This window comes from Staurois parvus, unplaced genomic scaffold (assembly GCF_062004578.1).
Source record: "Staurois parvus isolate SC_StPar_1 unplaced genomic scaffold, SC_StPar_1.0 ptg000137l, whole genome shotgun sequence".
In the NCBI taxonomy this organism is placed as follows: domain Eukaryota; kingdom Metazoa; phylum Chordata; class Amphibia; order Anura; family Ranidae; genus Staurois; species Staurois parvus.
In genome coordinates, this window is record NW_028317933.1 from 16,787,420 (window position 1) to 16,803,313 (window position 15,894).

The 15,894-nt window shown below is 43.4% G+C and overlaps 1 protein-coding gene across 2 annotated transcripts in view; it reads right to left on the reverse strand.

Moving 5' to 3' along the window:
* The window catches only part of LOC149465884 (lysosomal protective protein-like), a 62,672-nt gene extending 60,440 nt beyond the window's left edge, over window positions 1–2,232 (reverse strand). For both annotated transcript variants that reach the window (XM_089673419.1, XM_089673418.1), the window contains exon 1: window positions 2,133–2,232. In XM_089673419.1, the coding sequence (XP_089529545.1) occupies window positions 2,133–2,228 (96 nt within the window). In that variant the 5' untranslated portion in view covers window positions 2,229–2,232. The remainder of the gene's footprint in view (window positions 1–2,132) is intronic.
* Between the last annotated feature and the right edge of the window lie 13,662 nt (window positions 2,233–15,894).

The window sequence follows — 15,894 nt, forward strand, 5'->3', positions numbered from 1 at the left end:
AAATACATATGATCACTTATCCATGCCCAAAACATATGACCATATAAAAACAAGTGAAAAAACATACATTAAATCCTTTAACCAAAATTCATATATAATAATCACTTAATTTACTTAAAAAACAAATTAATTCATACTATTAATATATATCCGTGATTATAAAATAGCTAAATCAATAATGCATCATTTTTAGTGAGAAAAAAATATATATAAATCTCAAATAAAATTATTTTAAATAAATATACATATATACTTAATTAATATTGTGTGAAAACAGTGTCCCATATAACATAAAAATGGTGACTTTGTGCTTTAATTGATCTTCAATCCGTGATTGCATGTGAATCCGTGACTGTTTGTGAATCCTCCCATTAGTGCAGATGTAAGCTCACCTCCTTATCTGCCTATGATTAGGCTATATGCGCTTTTGGTTCTCCTCCTATGGAACCTGCTTGATTAAGACTCTTTCCTTTTTAAATAGTGGATATCCTTTATCACTGATTTTCCCCTCTGGGATTAATCCCTTCTCACGAGGACACAGGTCCTCTATACTCTCCTCTCCATACGTATGTGTTATGAGAAAAAAATGTTCACAGATCCTCATAGGAACTCCTGGGTGTACCTCCTATGGGTGTATCAAGATGGCCCTTCCGCCGGAAGTGATGTCACCACATCTCCATCTCTCATTCAACTAGCTGCATCACTAATCACATGACTTCATCAGAAACCCATATTGTAATTGAATGTTATTAAAAATTACCTTTCCTTTTCAATCTGCAACGCTGTAATTTTCTATAAAAAAATAAATAAATAAAACATCTACCTGGAGGAGTTCTGTACATAGATGGTGTAAAAATTCCCCCCACCCCCAGTTTTGTCCTTTTCTGCTTGTGTGATTGGCTCACTGATTTTCCTAGGAGTCTGCACTAAGATGCATATCAGATTTTGAGCATCCCCTGCAACAAAATTATACTTTTTGGTGAGATACTCCCAAAGTGAAATCACATCTAAATAGATGCGGACCCTGCAGGTTTTCTCAGAGAAAGTGATGCATTACTGGGCTTGTTCTAAGGTAAGTACTTCATTATGTGCTAGTATGCAATGCATACTAGCACATTATGATGTTACCTTGCAGGGGGAAACTTTTTTTTTTTTTTAGGTTTACTACCGCTTTAAGAGTATTGAAGGGTTAGATCATTTGTCAGGTTTTTATTGCTGTCTGCATCCCAGCAAGGCAGATTCACCTCTTTATTTGTCCCGGTGACTATTGTCATTGGGACAGAAAGTGATAGGAAATAAAAAATGTTATGATTGTTACGGGAAAAAGAGGTTACAGCAACAACCCCAAAACTGTCAAAGACTGGACTTCTATTCACTTTTCCTGTTGTGTCTTCAGGACTACAATTGAAGGGAGAGCAGTCCAATACAACACAGGCAGCAAAAAATGCCATATTGAGGTTCTAACCATTCCCTATACTATCCACATCTAATATTATTATAATACAGGATTTATATAGCGCCAACAGTTTGCTCAGCGCTTTACAATATAACGGGAGACAATACAGCAACAATACAGTTCAATACAAGAGGGTTAGGAGGGCCCTGCTCTTTGGAGCTTACAATCTAATATAAAAGTCTTGGCTAGAAATGCATTTTGGCTGGATTCACACTTGGATCCTTTACAGTGGGTTAGTGCACATCCATTGAGGCACAATGCCTTGTGCATTGATGTGATTTGCATAAATATAGCCCATTTATTACAAATGGACTGATAATGCACCACAATGGAAAAAAATGCACATGATCCTTTTTTTACACAACAAATTCAAACCAGACAGGGGTTCTATCCATTTCCCACTCTATCCAAAATGTAAAAAATATTGGCTCTATAAACACTCTAACCAGAAGCCAAGTATTAGTGCATTTTGGAAAATAATACCATCTGTATTGTTTCAAAAGTTTTGCCAGATAAAGGTCTGCTGCGGCAGCATCCATAGATTAGTTAAACAAATACACCCTGGAACACAACTTTACAAGTAAAATGACGTGACTACATTACTGCTTGCTCTGCCTACATTCAATTATAGTATACAAACTTGCCTATTATCTAAAATAATGCAAATGTTACAAACCTTGGCTCCTCTGGGTCCTGATCCCTGTACACTACTGCAGGCTGTAGCTTCAGTTGGACTTTTATAGGTCAGGCGCAGTGATAATTCATCAGTCATGTGTTTAGAAACCACTTATTTTTTATGTAAATGTATCTGTTTAAAAAATGATCACACTGACACAGTGTTATCAAGCATTCGGATCTTTCCTCCGACACAAAAGGACAGATAGACAACTTTTCACCAGTCATACTTTGGAACATATTGATAAAAAAAACATAACTTTAAAAAGTTTAAAAGAGAAGTATGGCCAAAGTTTGTTTTGCCATATTTCTCTTGTGGGTCACAGGAGTGCACTAACTTTTGCTCTCCTGTGTCCTAGAATAAGCTAACAGTGGGCTTTAGCCATAACTAAAGAGCCGCTCCAGGCTCTGGAAGGATCCCAACCATTATGTTGGGATCCACCCAGATGCCTGATTGGCAGCTGATTCAGCCTCTCAGAGCGTGACTGAGATCCAGAGCCAGTCGCTCCTGCCCCGTCCACAGCCCGGCACTCCAATGAGCCCTGGAGGAGCAGAGCAGAGAGCCAGTGACTGACAGTCACTGCTCTCTGCTCAATGCTGACCAAGAACTGAATGATCAGTAGTCATGTGATTGTTCAGTTCTTGGGTTTAGAGCTGGCAGGGAACAGCTGCAGCAAAGGAATGATGCTGCAGCATGGAGCTGAGTATGTAGGGTTTTTTTAACAACCCAAAACTACTTCTTTAAATTCTTACATTTTTTTTTGTCAAAAAGGTCATCCCTAGACACTGGAAGTACTCCAACCATGATGGGTCAGAGCTGGCTCATCTATAGCACCTGCTAGGGACATGTGGCTAATCAAGTGTCCCCATGGGACTTTTCACTCCCTACAACCATCTCTCCCCCCTTTCGTGCCTGTATTGGTCTTCCATAGTTCAACGCTTTAATTGAATTAGCACAATAAAAGGTACAGAGTTTTTCTGCTGGCTTTCTCTGTTTATCTTTTCAGGTCCTGGGATGTTCCCCCCACATTCTGGTCACTGATAAGAAGGCATGAAGATGGCTATTGCCAGAAGATCATTTGATCCTGGGCAGATAAACCAAAAAAAAAGAGAGAAAGAAAATGCTTAGAAGCAAAATTTGAAAGTAAATCAAGCAACCAAAGGGGATGAAGTGTTTTCCCTTCTAGGTGCCAGCATCTATGACATGGTACAACAATCTGAAACTTCATTCAAGCTCTCATCATCCCTCCCTCCCTTCGTCGCGGCTCCAACTTTATTGGGGTAAAATTGCCCCACAGGTGTGGGTGGACACAGTTTATGGTGGTTTGGCACGGTTACTTGGTGCTCGAGTCCTAAAAGACTGAGCAGGGGTAATGTCACCCCACAAGTGTGGGAGAACTGTGTTTATAGTGGTACCTCGTGGCTGGTACAGATATTGGGCACTCGAGTCCTGAAAGACTGAGCAGGTAGTTTGGTGAAAGTTTTAACAGTGGTATTGGTCTGTGTGTTCAGTGTTAATGATCTGGTAACATTAAAGGTTCAAGGTTATTTCATATTCTGATTTAAAATCCAAATAAAGGGGCCACGGCCATAATTTTTCCTCACTTCAGTTTCCTGGTTTTATTTACTATCATGATTGGTCAGATGGTTAGGGTGTGGGTGGAATAAAGGTGGCTGTTTGTGGGGTTGTACAGTCCTATGGAAGAACTGATGGCACAACATGATAGGTACTCTGCTTACATTGTGCCTTGGACCATCTGAATCATCTTTTTGGGTTCATCGTGCTGTAGCACTACCCCCTTGGGAGTTGCTAGAGAAGATTTAGTTCCTGCTATAGTCTTGCACAGCCAGGCATCACACATCTTCACCAAAGCTTGCATGCAGAGTCACAATACAGTCCATCAGCTTTGGTTTTGTTGTTTTATTTAGGGGGGTTGAACTGGGATAGGGTTAGGGGTGTACAGGATACCCAAGGGTACTGATGAACTGGGGACAACTTTCTGGAACTATTTACTGTTGGAGAGCTAGTCAGCATTTCCTTAATGTATCAGTCCAGACTCTAGATGAACTTCTCCTCTTGACCAAACAGTCTGGAGATATCCCTGAACCGTGGATCCGGTTCCTGTCACTTTCAGAGATGGATAGTCACTGCTGGGTGGCTAATCTGGTTTCCCACGTGAGTGCTCCTTCCCCTATCTACCCAGGGGGTGCAGGTGTACTCACTGAGATCCTCTCCTGTACCACTGGTGAGTTGGTGGCTGCCACCAGACCTATCAGCTGGGCCACTCCTTCCCTGCCATACAGGCGGTCCTCTCTCAGGGGGCCAGTGAAACTCTGAGCTTTCTTCCTTTCCAGCTCCAGGCCTGCAGGTAGGCCCCATCCCACTGGGCCTCCTTGCAGCCTCCTGCCTTCAGCCTCACATCTTCGTCACTATCTTACACCCAAACTCTCCTGCTACTGAGTAGGCTCTCTTACTATTAAGGGTTTTCCTGGCCCCTTTCTAACCTCTCGTTTGGGATTGGCCAGGTTCCCTCAAGAGTGGAAGCCAACCACTCCTCAGATCCATCCACTTCGTCTAGGGCCTTCCACCAAAGCTCTAGGGCAGGGGGAAATTTCAGAGGGTCTGGCCTACAGAGCCTCTCCGCTCTGACCACAATTTGACCCCATGCTGGCTATTACACCTAGACTGTTGCTCAGCCCCTATCTAACCATGGGAGTCTAGCTCCCCCTAGGTATCCAGGAGGGTGTTACAATGCTTTCACTGAAGATAGAAACAAGGGAGGTGTGCTCCTCCGACCTGGTGCCCATTCTCCAGTCCTCTTTGCTCTTTCATTCCCCTGCCTTATCTCTTCCTCTTTTACTTTGTCTCTTAGTTCTCTTATTTCTCATATTTCTCCTATCTTTTTCCCGCATTCATTACCTGTGCCTTGACTACTCAGATTAGACATAGAGTACAGACACGCTGCTATATTATTCCCATGTGGCTGAAGATCAGTTTCAACAAACCATGAACACCATGTGTCCTGCCTTCTCTGCAGTTATGAAAGGGTTACAGAGGATTACAGGCAGTATAACCTTTGATGTCCACACAGTAAAGAGTCGATGATTGATAACCGATGATCTTTTACTGATAACATGTGATCATAATGAGAATGAATGAATAAATGTGCGGATGAATGTGGTAAAACTGAAATACAAACAGAATAAACAGACATGAGTACATATCTAACTACCTAGCTATATACATAACATTCCTCAGTATATAGGAGGGGTACTTACAGACTTTGGGGGTCTAATCAAGCCCATATATGAAGAGGGAACAGCATCCCACATGTACTTGCATTGTAGAATTTCTTCAGTCTGAAGAGATGAGGTCACTTCCTCCCAAGTTAGCAGACAGGACGTCCCTAGCCTTAAAGGGACAGACACTGCTGAATGCTAAAGAATGCCTTGTGTAATACAAGGCAGTACACTCCCCACCTGGCATAATAATGATATGCCACTATTAAACTCCTGGAAGGAGTAAAACGACTTCCGTGATGGGTCTAAGGTACACCTTAGGGGTGCCCTGTTTTACTACTCTGACCTCTACTTTCCTGACTCTGCTATCACTACTAGCATCAGTCCCCACAATGAGTCCAATTGGCCACTCGTTCCTGTGGGCCTGAGAGTCTTTTAGTAGAACAACATCTCCAACTTGTAAGTTGGGCTTGTCGGCTTGCCATTTGTTACGTGGTTGGAGGGTCGTCAGGTACTCCTGCCTCCATCTCTTCCAGAAGATATCGGCAAGGCTTTGAACTTGTTTCCATTGCTTGGTGTACAAGTCTTTAAGATCAAAGTCCCCATTGGGAGCTGTCACCATCTCCATCTTCTGGGTCAGCAATGTTGCTGGTGTCAAGACGGTTGGCATCTCTGGGTCAGTAGACACTGGGACCAAAGGTCTGGCGTTCATGATAGCCATGACTTCAGCCATCAGCGTGGTTAAGACTTCGTGTGTGAGACGAGTAGATCCAATCTTTAGAAGCATTGCATCTAGAATGCGGCGAGCTACTCCAATCATCCTCTCCCAAGCTCCTCCCATATGTGAGGCATGAGTAGGATTGAAGATCCAAGTGCATCTTTGGTTTTGAAGATAGTTACTTGTCTCTGAGTCTGTTGCAATGATCTTCAATTCCTTGCAGGCTCCAATAAAGTTTGTGCCACAATCAGAACGAATCTGTTTTGCTGGTCCTCGAATGGAGAAAAATCTTCTCAAGGCATTTATGAAGCTTGAGGTAGATAGAGACTCAATTACCTCAATGTGGACTGCTCTGGTACTCATACATGAGAAAAGAACAGCCCAGCGTTTGCTCTCTGCACTGCCTCCTCTGGTCTTGCGAGAAGAAATGTTCCAAGGACCAAAAACGTCTAGGCCTACATTTGTGAATGGAGGATATGAAGCCAGCCTGTCTGGAGGTAAGTCTGACATCTTCTGGACTTCAAGTTTTCCTCTGATTTTCTTGCAAGTTACACATTTGTTAATCACACTGGAGACTAGTCTTTTACCTCCTAGGATCCACAATCCAGCTGAGCGGACTGCTCCTTCAGTGAGGTGGCGACCTTGATGTGCAACTTGCTCGTGGTGGTGTCTTGTCAGAAGAACGGCAACATGATGATTCTTGGGTATGACAATGGGATGTTTTTCTAGAATAGTCGTATCAGCTGCGGGTAGACGACCTCCAAGTCTCATCACTCCATCTTCATCAAGGACAGGGTTCAACTTTTTGAGTGGGCTTTGTTTAGAAAGATCTTCTTTCTTGAGAAGACATTGAATTTCTTCCTTGAAGGCTTCCTGCTGAACACATCTGATAATGGTGACATTGGCTCGCTCAAGATAGTCATTGTTACCCTGGTCAACACTGGCTGTTTTGCTGAAGGATCTGGCCAAGCAGATGAGTTTCCCTATGGCACGGATGAGTGACTTCCAGCTGGAAAACCTTTCGAACCTACATGAGCCAAGACCTTCTCTGGTGGTTAGAGTCTTGTAAACTGCAACTAGAAGTCTTACCTCTTTGTCTTGGTCTGGTTCTACAAGCTGAAAAGTTCCTTTCTGATCAGTCTCTTCAGTTTCTGGTCCAGTCAAGAAGGATGGACCTGTGAACCAGTTAGTCTGTTTGAGGACGGCAGCTGGTACCAGTCTAGTCCCATGATCAGCAGGGTTCTTGTCTGTACTGATGTGGTGCCACTGTTCTGGACTTGTACACTTTCTGATACGTGTTACTCTGTTTGACACGTATGTGTAGAATCTTCTTGAAGCGTTGTGGATATAACCTAAAACAATCTTGCTGTCTGTGTAGAAGTTCACTGCATGGATCTCTATGTCCAGTTCCGCAATGAGTAAGTCTGCTATCTCCACAGCTAGGACAGCAGCACAAAGTTCTAAGCGTGGGACCGTGTGAGCAGGTCTTGGAGCCAGTTTGGACTTTCCCAGGATGAATCCTGCATGGCTTTGTCCCTGAGTGTCTATGACTCTAAGGTAGGCTACAGCTGCTATAGCCACGGTGGATGCATCTGAAAACACATGTATCTCTCTTCGTTTTGTAACAGACAAAGAAACAGAGACGTATGGTCTTTGGATGCTAAATCGCTCAAGCTCCAGCAAAGAGTCTTTCCACAACTTCCACTGCATTTCTTTCTTTTCAGGTAGAGGTGTGTCCCAATCACTTTGTTCTAGCTCAGTTGTAATCTCTCTCAAAAGAGCTTTGCCTTGCAGACTGTTGACCGTAGACAAGACACCTCGCTTTGTGAAAGGCTTCTCTTCCCTGGATACTCGGAAGGTGAAGCTGTCAGTTTTCAAGTCCCAACTAAGCCCTAAGCTTCTTTGAAGGGGTGGTGAATCTGTACCTAGATCTAGGTCTTTAAGGTCTTTTGCACGGTCTTCTGCTGGGAATGCTTCCATTACTTTGCTGTTGTTGGAAGCCACTTTGTGCAGTCTTATGTTAGAGTCTGCTAGCAAGTCTCTAGTGCTTTTCAAAATGTCAATGGCTTCTCCACTACTGGAGAAGGAAGCAAGTCCATCATCTACATAAAAGTTTTTCATAACAAATTGTTTGGCTTCGGGGTTGTGTCTGTCACCTTGCTGCGCTGCTCGTCTCAAGTTGTAGATAGCGACAGCTGGTGAGGGACTGTTTCCAAAACCATGTACTTTCATCCTATACTCTATAATACCTTTGTTGAGGTCGTTGTCTTCATACCATAGGAACCTCAGGTAGTCTCTGTGGTCTTCACGGACAAGGAAGCAGTAGAACATCTGCTGTACATCTGCTGTTACTGCAACAAGTTCTCTTCGGAATCTGATAAGGACTCCAAGAAGTGTGTTGTTCAGGTCTGGTCCGCTGAGAAGTACATCATTAAGGGAAATACCTTTATGCTTTGCACTGGAATCAAATACTACACGTATCTGACCTGGTTTTTGAGGATGGTACACTCCGAATATTGGCAAGTACCAGCGTTCTTGTGTTTCATGCAGTGCTGGTGCTTTTTCAGCTTGATCTTTGTCAAAGACTTTCCGCATGAATTCTTGGAAGTGTTCTTTCATGTCTGGCTTTCTTTCAAGAGTGCGCTGCAATAGCGCAAGGCGTTTCTCTGCTTGCACTCTGTTGTTGGGAAGACGATGCCGTGGTGTACGGAATGGTAGTGGGGCTACCCAACTGCCTGCTTTGTCTTTGAAGACTTCTCTGTCCATGATCTCAAGGAAGAGGTTATCTTCAACAGATGGTGCTAGTTTGTCATCATCTTGAGTTCTCTCAAACACTTTGTGGCCTAGCTGATCTGAATCTTCAGCTGAGGCTGTATCTTCCAGGAACCTCTGGATGTTCTGGGGATGTGTTGGGTTAGATAGTTTCTCTTTAATCTGCATGCTGTTGTTACATGGGCAAAGACATGATGTGCGACCGTTCTGCAGCAGATTTGTTCTGTAGACATTCACCTTTGCGGGTTTGTGAAGTCCGTCCAGACATACATTTCCAACGATAACCCATCCAAGATCAAGACGTTGAGCAAATGGTGCATTGTGCTGCCCATTGTATTGTTCTCTGACCTTGTGCACTCTCAGTATGTCTCTTCCTAGTAGAAGGACGATTGCAGCATCTGGGTTGAGTGTGGGGATCTTGTCTGCTATTCGCATGAGATGAGGGTAGTGACGTGCCACTTCAGGTGTGGGAATCTCTGACCTGTCATCTGGTATCATGTCACATTCTTTGAGGGTAGGAAGAGTCAGCTGCGTCTTTCCATCTAATGACTCGATGGTGTAGTTGTTTGCTCTTCTCCCTGATGTCTCTATAACTCCAGAACATGTCTTCAAGGTGTATGGAGTTGAACTTCCTTTGTCATCGAAGAGGTCAAAGAATTCTGTCTTTGCTAGAGACCTGTTGCTTTGTTCGTCTAGGACTGTATACATCTTCACTGCCTTTTCTCTGAGACCGTTGGGATACACTTTGACTAAGCATATCTTGGAGCATGATCTAGAGAGTCCTGGTTCTGTACAGATCTCAGTGCACTTTGAAGTTATCGCTGGTGTTGCACTTTCTTTTTGCTCCCCACCATAATCTTCTTGAGTTGCTGGAACTTCTGATCTCCATGGTGGTGGTCCTGGGTGCAGTGCTGACAGATGTCGGTCATTGTTGCATTCTGTGCACCGTATTTCTCTCTTACAGTCTTTTGCAAGATGTTGCATTGAGGCGCAGCATCTGAAACAAATGTGATTGTCTTTAAGGTAAGCCTTGCGCTCCTCTAATGTCTTACTTCTGAAACTGCGACATTTTCTTAGTGGATGAGGCTTGTTGTGTATTGGGCACTGTTTGTCTGGATCCTCAACTTCCTTGCTTGTGTTGTCTTCCTGATTGGCTGCAGCCTCAGGCGGGACTTCTGTCTTCCGCACAGACACTGTTGCTCTGCGTTCTTTGTAGTGTACTGGCGGCTGCTTCTCTGTCCTTGGGGAGCTTGCAACTCTCTTGTTCAGGAAGGCGAAGCTTGGGTCATTGCGTGTCTTAGCTTGGTCTACAACGAATTCAGCAAGGAAGACAAAAGGTGGAAATGCAACTCGATAGTCTTTCTTGTATCTGGATGCTTGAGAGACCCACCTTTCTTGCAGGTTGAAAGGGAGCTTCTCTATTATGGGCTCTACTCCACGTGCTGTGTCTAAGTATAAGAGACCTGGCAGAGTTCCACTAGTCTTTGCTGCTTCTATCTCTAGGAGTAGGTCTCCGAGCTCTCTCAGCTTCTGATTGTCTTTGTTTGTCATTTTTGGGCAAGTTTCAATTTTCTTTAAAAGTGCTTCTTCAATTACTTCAGGTGACCCATAGCAGTCTTCCATTCTCTGCCAGACCATCGCAAGTCCTGCTGTTGCATCATGGACATGCACTGACCCGATTCTTTTGGCCTGCTCTGAGGACTCTGGTCCTAGGTATTTGGCGAGTAGGTCGAGCTTCTCTCTGTCTGTCAGCTCTAAGTTTTGGGTGCTGCTTAGGAAGGATGACCTCCAGGCCCAGTAGTTTTCAGGACGATCGTCGAACTTCAAGAGACCAGTGCTCACCATCTCACGGCGCATCAGGTATTTTGACACGTCTGTAACCCTTGCTGTGTCAGGTGCGTTTGTTCTGGGTACAAACGCGGGACTACTGGCTGATAGTGACTGATAGGTTCGTTGAGGTATTTGACTAAGTCTATTTTGGTCAGATGATTGCTCTCCTCTATTGTAGTCTAGATCTGGTCTTGCACGAGGAGAGGTTATATCGCCATCTACTTGCTTTCTTAGCGTGTTGGCGGTTTGGTATCTGAGCCCGTGATTGGTTGACTTATCACGTGGCGGTTCAGGTTCAGTCTTGTATTGATGCGTAACATCAAAGCTGTCTGCTCCCAACTGGGTCCTTGATGGTTTCGGTGCGTCACTAGGCTGTTTATCAGGGTACAGGGTTGCTTGTGATTGTACGTATTCACGGGTGCGTTGGAATGTACTGAGAGGTGTTATCGGGGTTTCCAGTACATCGCTCTCTACAAACTGAATATCTGCAGCTCTCGCGAGAACTTCGGCTTCAGCTATGGCTGCTGCAGCTATTTTCTGTTGCTGAAGTATGTGTAAAGAGGCTTGTACTTCTGCTTTTCTCTTAAACGTTTCTGCTTTTCTCCTTTTTTATTTCAGCTTGACTCTTCTGCTGCTCTTCATCTAGGTAGCCTTGCTCTTTCATAAGCTCTGCTTCCCGTATGGCATAGGAGGCCATGGCGCATGCGGCCTCGGCCTTGGCTTGTGCCCTGGCGGCGATAGCGCTGACTGAAGACAAGTTTGTGACACTAGAATGTCTGGAACTTGTATGCTTACTCCTGGCTGCCCCAGCACTTACTGATGATAGGTCTGTGACGTTTGAATGCCTGGAACTTGAACGCTTAGATCTGGCGGTTTCTGCTTTGGATGACGACAGATCCGATTTGTTATAAGTTCTCGGCGTGCTGCATTGTGACCTAGTTTCCAGCGTACTGTGCATATTTTCTTCCTGTTTGCACGAGATTTTAGGAAGGGTTAATTTAGTGATATCTTTCATATCTTTCTCTGTGTCTGTGTGCTGCATTGTGCTTGAGTGGAGTACACAGCGTGTACACGAAGCTGAGTTAGTTTCACTTTGCTATGCCTTAGACTGGCTGTGCTGTGGGGATTTCACACACACGTGCTGCTGTATTAACAGTTAAGAGTCTTTTCTGTGTTGTGGGGCTTGCTGTAGATTTTTCACACAATGTGCTCTGAAGTAACCGTGTAAGTCTTTTTACTGTCCTGCCTTCTCTGCAGTTATGAAAGGGTTACAGAGGATTACAGGCAGTATAACCTTTGATGTCCACACAGTAAAGAGTCGATGATTGATAACCGATGATCTTTTACTGATAACATGTGATCATAATGAGAATGAATGAATAAATGTGCGGATGAATGTGGTAAAACTGAAATACAAACAGAATAAACAGACATGAGTACATATCTAACTACCTAGCTATATACATAACATTCCTCAGTATATAGGAGGGGTACTTACAGACTTTGGGGGTCTAATCAAGCCCATATATGAAGAGGGAACAGCATCCCACATGTACTTGCATTGTAGAATTTCTTCAGTCTGAAGAGATGAGGTCACTTCCTCCCAAGTTAGCAGACAGGACGTCCCTAGCCTTAAAGGGACAGACACTGCTGAATGCTAAAGAATGCCTTGTGTAATACAAGGCAGTACACCATGTTTCGAGGTATGGTTGTTAATTAGTGGGTTGTACCCCAAGATTCTACAATATGGTGGCTTGCAAATCCAGTCCACAGCTGCATACTCTATATGCCCATTACTTGCAATGTGTTTGTTCTATACGCTCTAGTCTAAAGAAGTTATATAGCATGGAATGTTATTCCTGCAACTTCTTTTACAAGACCAATAGACCCTTATTCTTAAAAAAAAAAAAAAGGTTTACAATCAAGTATCATTCTTTGAAATTACACATACTGTAGGTATTGCCTCATGATCATGTGACAGGTTCAGTTTATTACTGCTTATCTAAGCATTGTCCAGCTTTTGTGTTGTGGTAGCTTAGACAAGTGACTCCTGCATAAATAAAAGAATAACCATACAGTTTACGGCGAGGTGGGTCAAGAGGAACCAAAAAGCCCTCCAATAAACCAGTACAAAGCACAGTAGAGCCTTCTTAAAACAGTAGGTGTCTAATTTCCATGAAGAACAGTTGAGTATTGTCTGTGATCCTTTTTTTATTTGCAACAACATCCAAATTTTTAGGACAATATTTCGGGGTGTTCCTAAAAACTTGTCTTGAAAATTTGGATGTTAGTGCGAATAAAAAAGTATCACAGACAGTTCTCAAATGTTCCTTTTGCATGTGCACTACTAGCGCTACAATCACCTAAGTTCCTTCACAAATTCCAAAATTAGGGTTCCTCATTTTACTAAAATATGTCTCATGGCCAGCTATGCATATTTGGCCAGGAGGCTTAACGGAGTTACTTTCACGGTCCTTCAAATAGGGGTCATACAGTATGCATACAAAGATTATTGTCTTGCTATTGGACTGTTACATTCCAGTGTTTGAAACAAATGATCATACTTGTTACTTGATGCATTCAGGGTTCATTGAGCACGGAGCATAAGCAGCACTCCTGGGGAAGGGGGAACTGAACTGAAAATATAACAGGGCCAAGGTACACTTAACCAACTGATGTGTATTAATAAACATGGATGTCGCATATGAGGCTTATGTTGTAGTGTGAATGTGTAATGGCATCACATATATGAAATCACTGCACTTGAATGCATTAGAGCAGCAATCTGAACAAGGCATTGTTCCCAAACAGGTGCTCTTTATTGCTTATGTCCACATATAGTCTCACCATCTCCTGAGGAAGTCATGTGACATGACGTAACGCGTAGGGTGGGCCAATGACGTCAAGCTGCTAAACCGATGGTTTACGAGCCGCCATCTTGGAAATTCCTGAACACATTGAAAATACATTAGAACAAGGTTATTTTTACTGTGGTGTCCCAGCAGGACACTTTTAAATGTGAATGCACTGTTTTTTTTTTTCAAAAATCACGCTATATTTGCATACTACACTATGGCGAGCGTTTCTGTTTGCATATGCTGAGGATATGTGGGATAAAGAGAAGACAAGACCGTTTGCAGCAGAGTGAGGAGAGTGAGGTAAAAGCGGTATTTGACCTATGCAATTTGGGTCATATAAGGTGAAAGTATATTTGTATGTCTCTAGTGAAGGAGCACCTATAGGAATATACGTGGATATAAGCAATAAAGAGCACCTGTTTGGAAACAAAATCTAAAAGCACGGATCAAATCACACATTATGGACTTTCAAGCTGCATTTATTATATTAACCACTGTTGAACAATCACATGGTTTGGATGTTTTAAATCATATATAAGGTTATAGAGATATATGCGCGGCACTATTATATGACATATCTTTTGTGTGTGGAAACGCATGTAAGTGTCAGCAGCACTGGCATACACAGGAGATTGAGGAGTTATTTGTTGCGTTGAACTTTTATTTGTACACTGAACAAGGCACTGCCCATGAACATAATTCTTTTTCAAGAAAACCTGCCTTGGTCCAGTTTCTTCACTTCTCAGTGTCTTCATAGGCTCTGATGAAGTGGGGCTGGTGAAGCCCCCAAATGGATATTTGCTGATATTTATTTGATTTATAAAATGAACTGGAATTTCAACTACACATATGTTGCTCTGTTCTCCTTACAGCACATACTGTTAATGTGTCAAGGATCTATGTGCCTCTAAGAGTAATCATCTCAGTATGGAGGAACCACCTTAGAAGATGGCAGTTATGCACATACTGTATGTGTAAAACATATGTTTGTCATGTGGAGTTTCAGTTCACTCCGGCTGGTATGGCTTGTTAATGGCAGTCAGATGTAGACAATATTTAAAATTTAAATTCCATGAGGCTAATATGACGCAGGCAGAACATGTGGCTGAACTTCAACCAAAAGCATCATTTGAGCATGTTTCAGAATGAACTCTTGTTTCACAGCAGCATGTATTACTTAGATACTCCGGGTCAGTGATATCTTTCTCCTAGTGAGTATATTTGTATCTTTTTTAGGAATACACAAAATCAGGAATTGTGAAACTTTAATACTCAGGTCCAGCACTCCACCAACACTTCTACATGTGAATCTGCTACACTAAAGTAAGCACTGCCTGAGTTCTCTTCTACTTGACTGAAGACCACTCTCCTTACACAGGGGAAAGAGGGGGTGTTCTGTAGTCCAGCAGAGTTGAACTTAGGTAGTGCTGACAGGGATGCTGTTAGAAACCACAGGGCCCCATACAGCCAACCTGAAAGGGCCCTCCCTGCCCCCACAAAAAAAATTAACAGTTTACTATGCTTCAGTTATGAACACAGTGAATGATCGGTACCGATCACTCATTGTATTCATTCAGGAAAGGAAGGGGCTGGTAAATATTTACAATTTCCCCACTCTCCATCCTGAAGGATCTTATTGTGTGAATGCAGCTGCCAGAGGAGGGAAGCCGGCAGCACAGTGGGGCACACAAAGGGGCCTGGACAGCAGGCAGAAACATTTGGTGCACAGCAAGGGTGATGGGTGCGACAGTGGCGCAATTACTGGAACTGATCCCCTGAATGGCTCTCTGCAGCAGCTGAAAGCCAGTAGGAGGGAGAGAAGAAGAAGCCAGCTTTCAGCTACTGCAGAGAGAACCATACAGGGGATCGGTTCCAGTAATCACCCTCCCTGCTCAAATATGATTCACCCAGCTTCCTGGGCCCCCCTGCTGTCCTGGGCCCCATACAGGAGGACTGGTGGTACCCCCTTATTCACAGCCCAGAGTGCTGATGTCATTGTTTGGAACCTTGTCAGCTCACTAGATTATGTTGGGAGCTCAATGGATTTCTAGCAGATCATCGGGTATTTTGTTATTTGTATGTGCAGCTTTTTGCTCTACGAATGGAGGATGGGCGGATGAATGAAAGGTTTACCTCCTCCAAAATAGACGCTTTTCATTGCTGGAAGCTATTAGTGGAGAATGGGGGAATAGTTGGCACTCTTGATGAGTGACTGTGAAAATTAACCAAAATACTTCTGCTGGGGGGGGGGGGTATAGAGGTGGGCAGCAGACTTTGGATTTCAACTAAAAAAGAAACCACCATCATAAAGCACATATCTTATTAAATGTAAGTACCATCCCTTG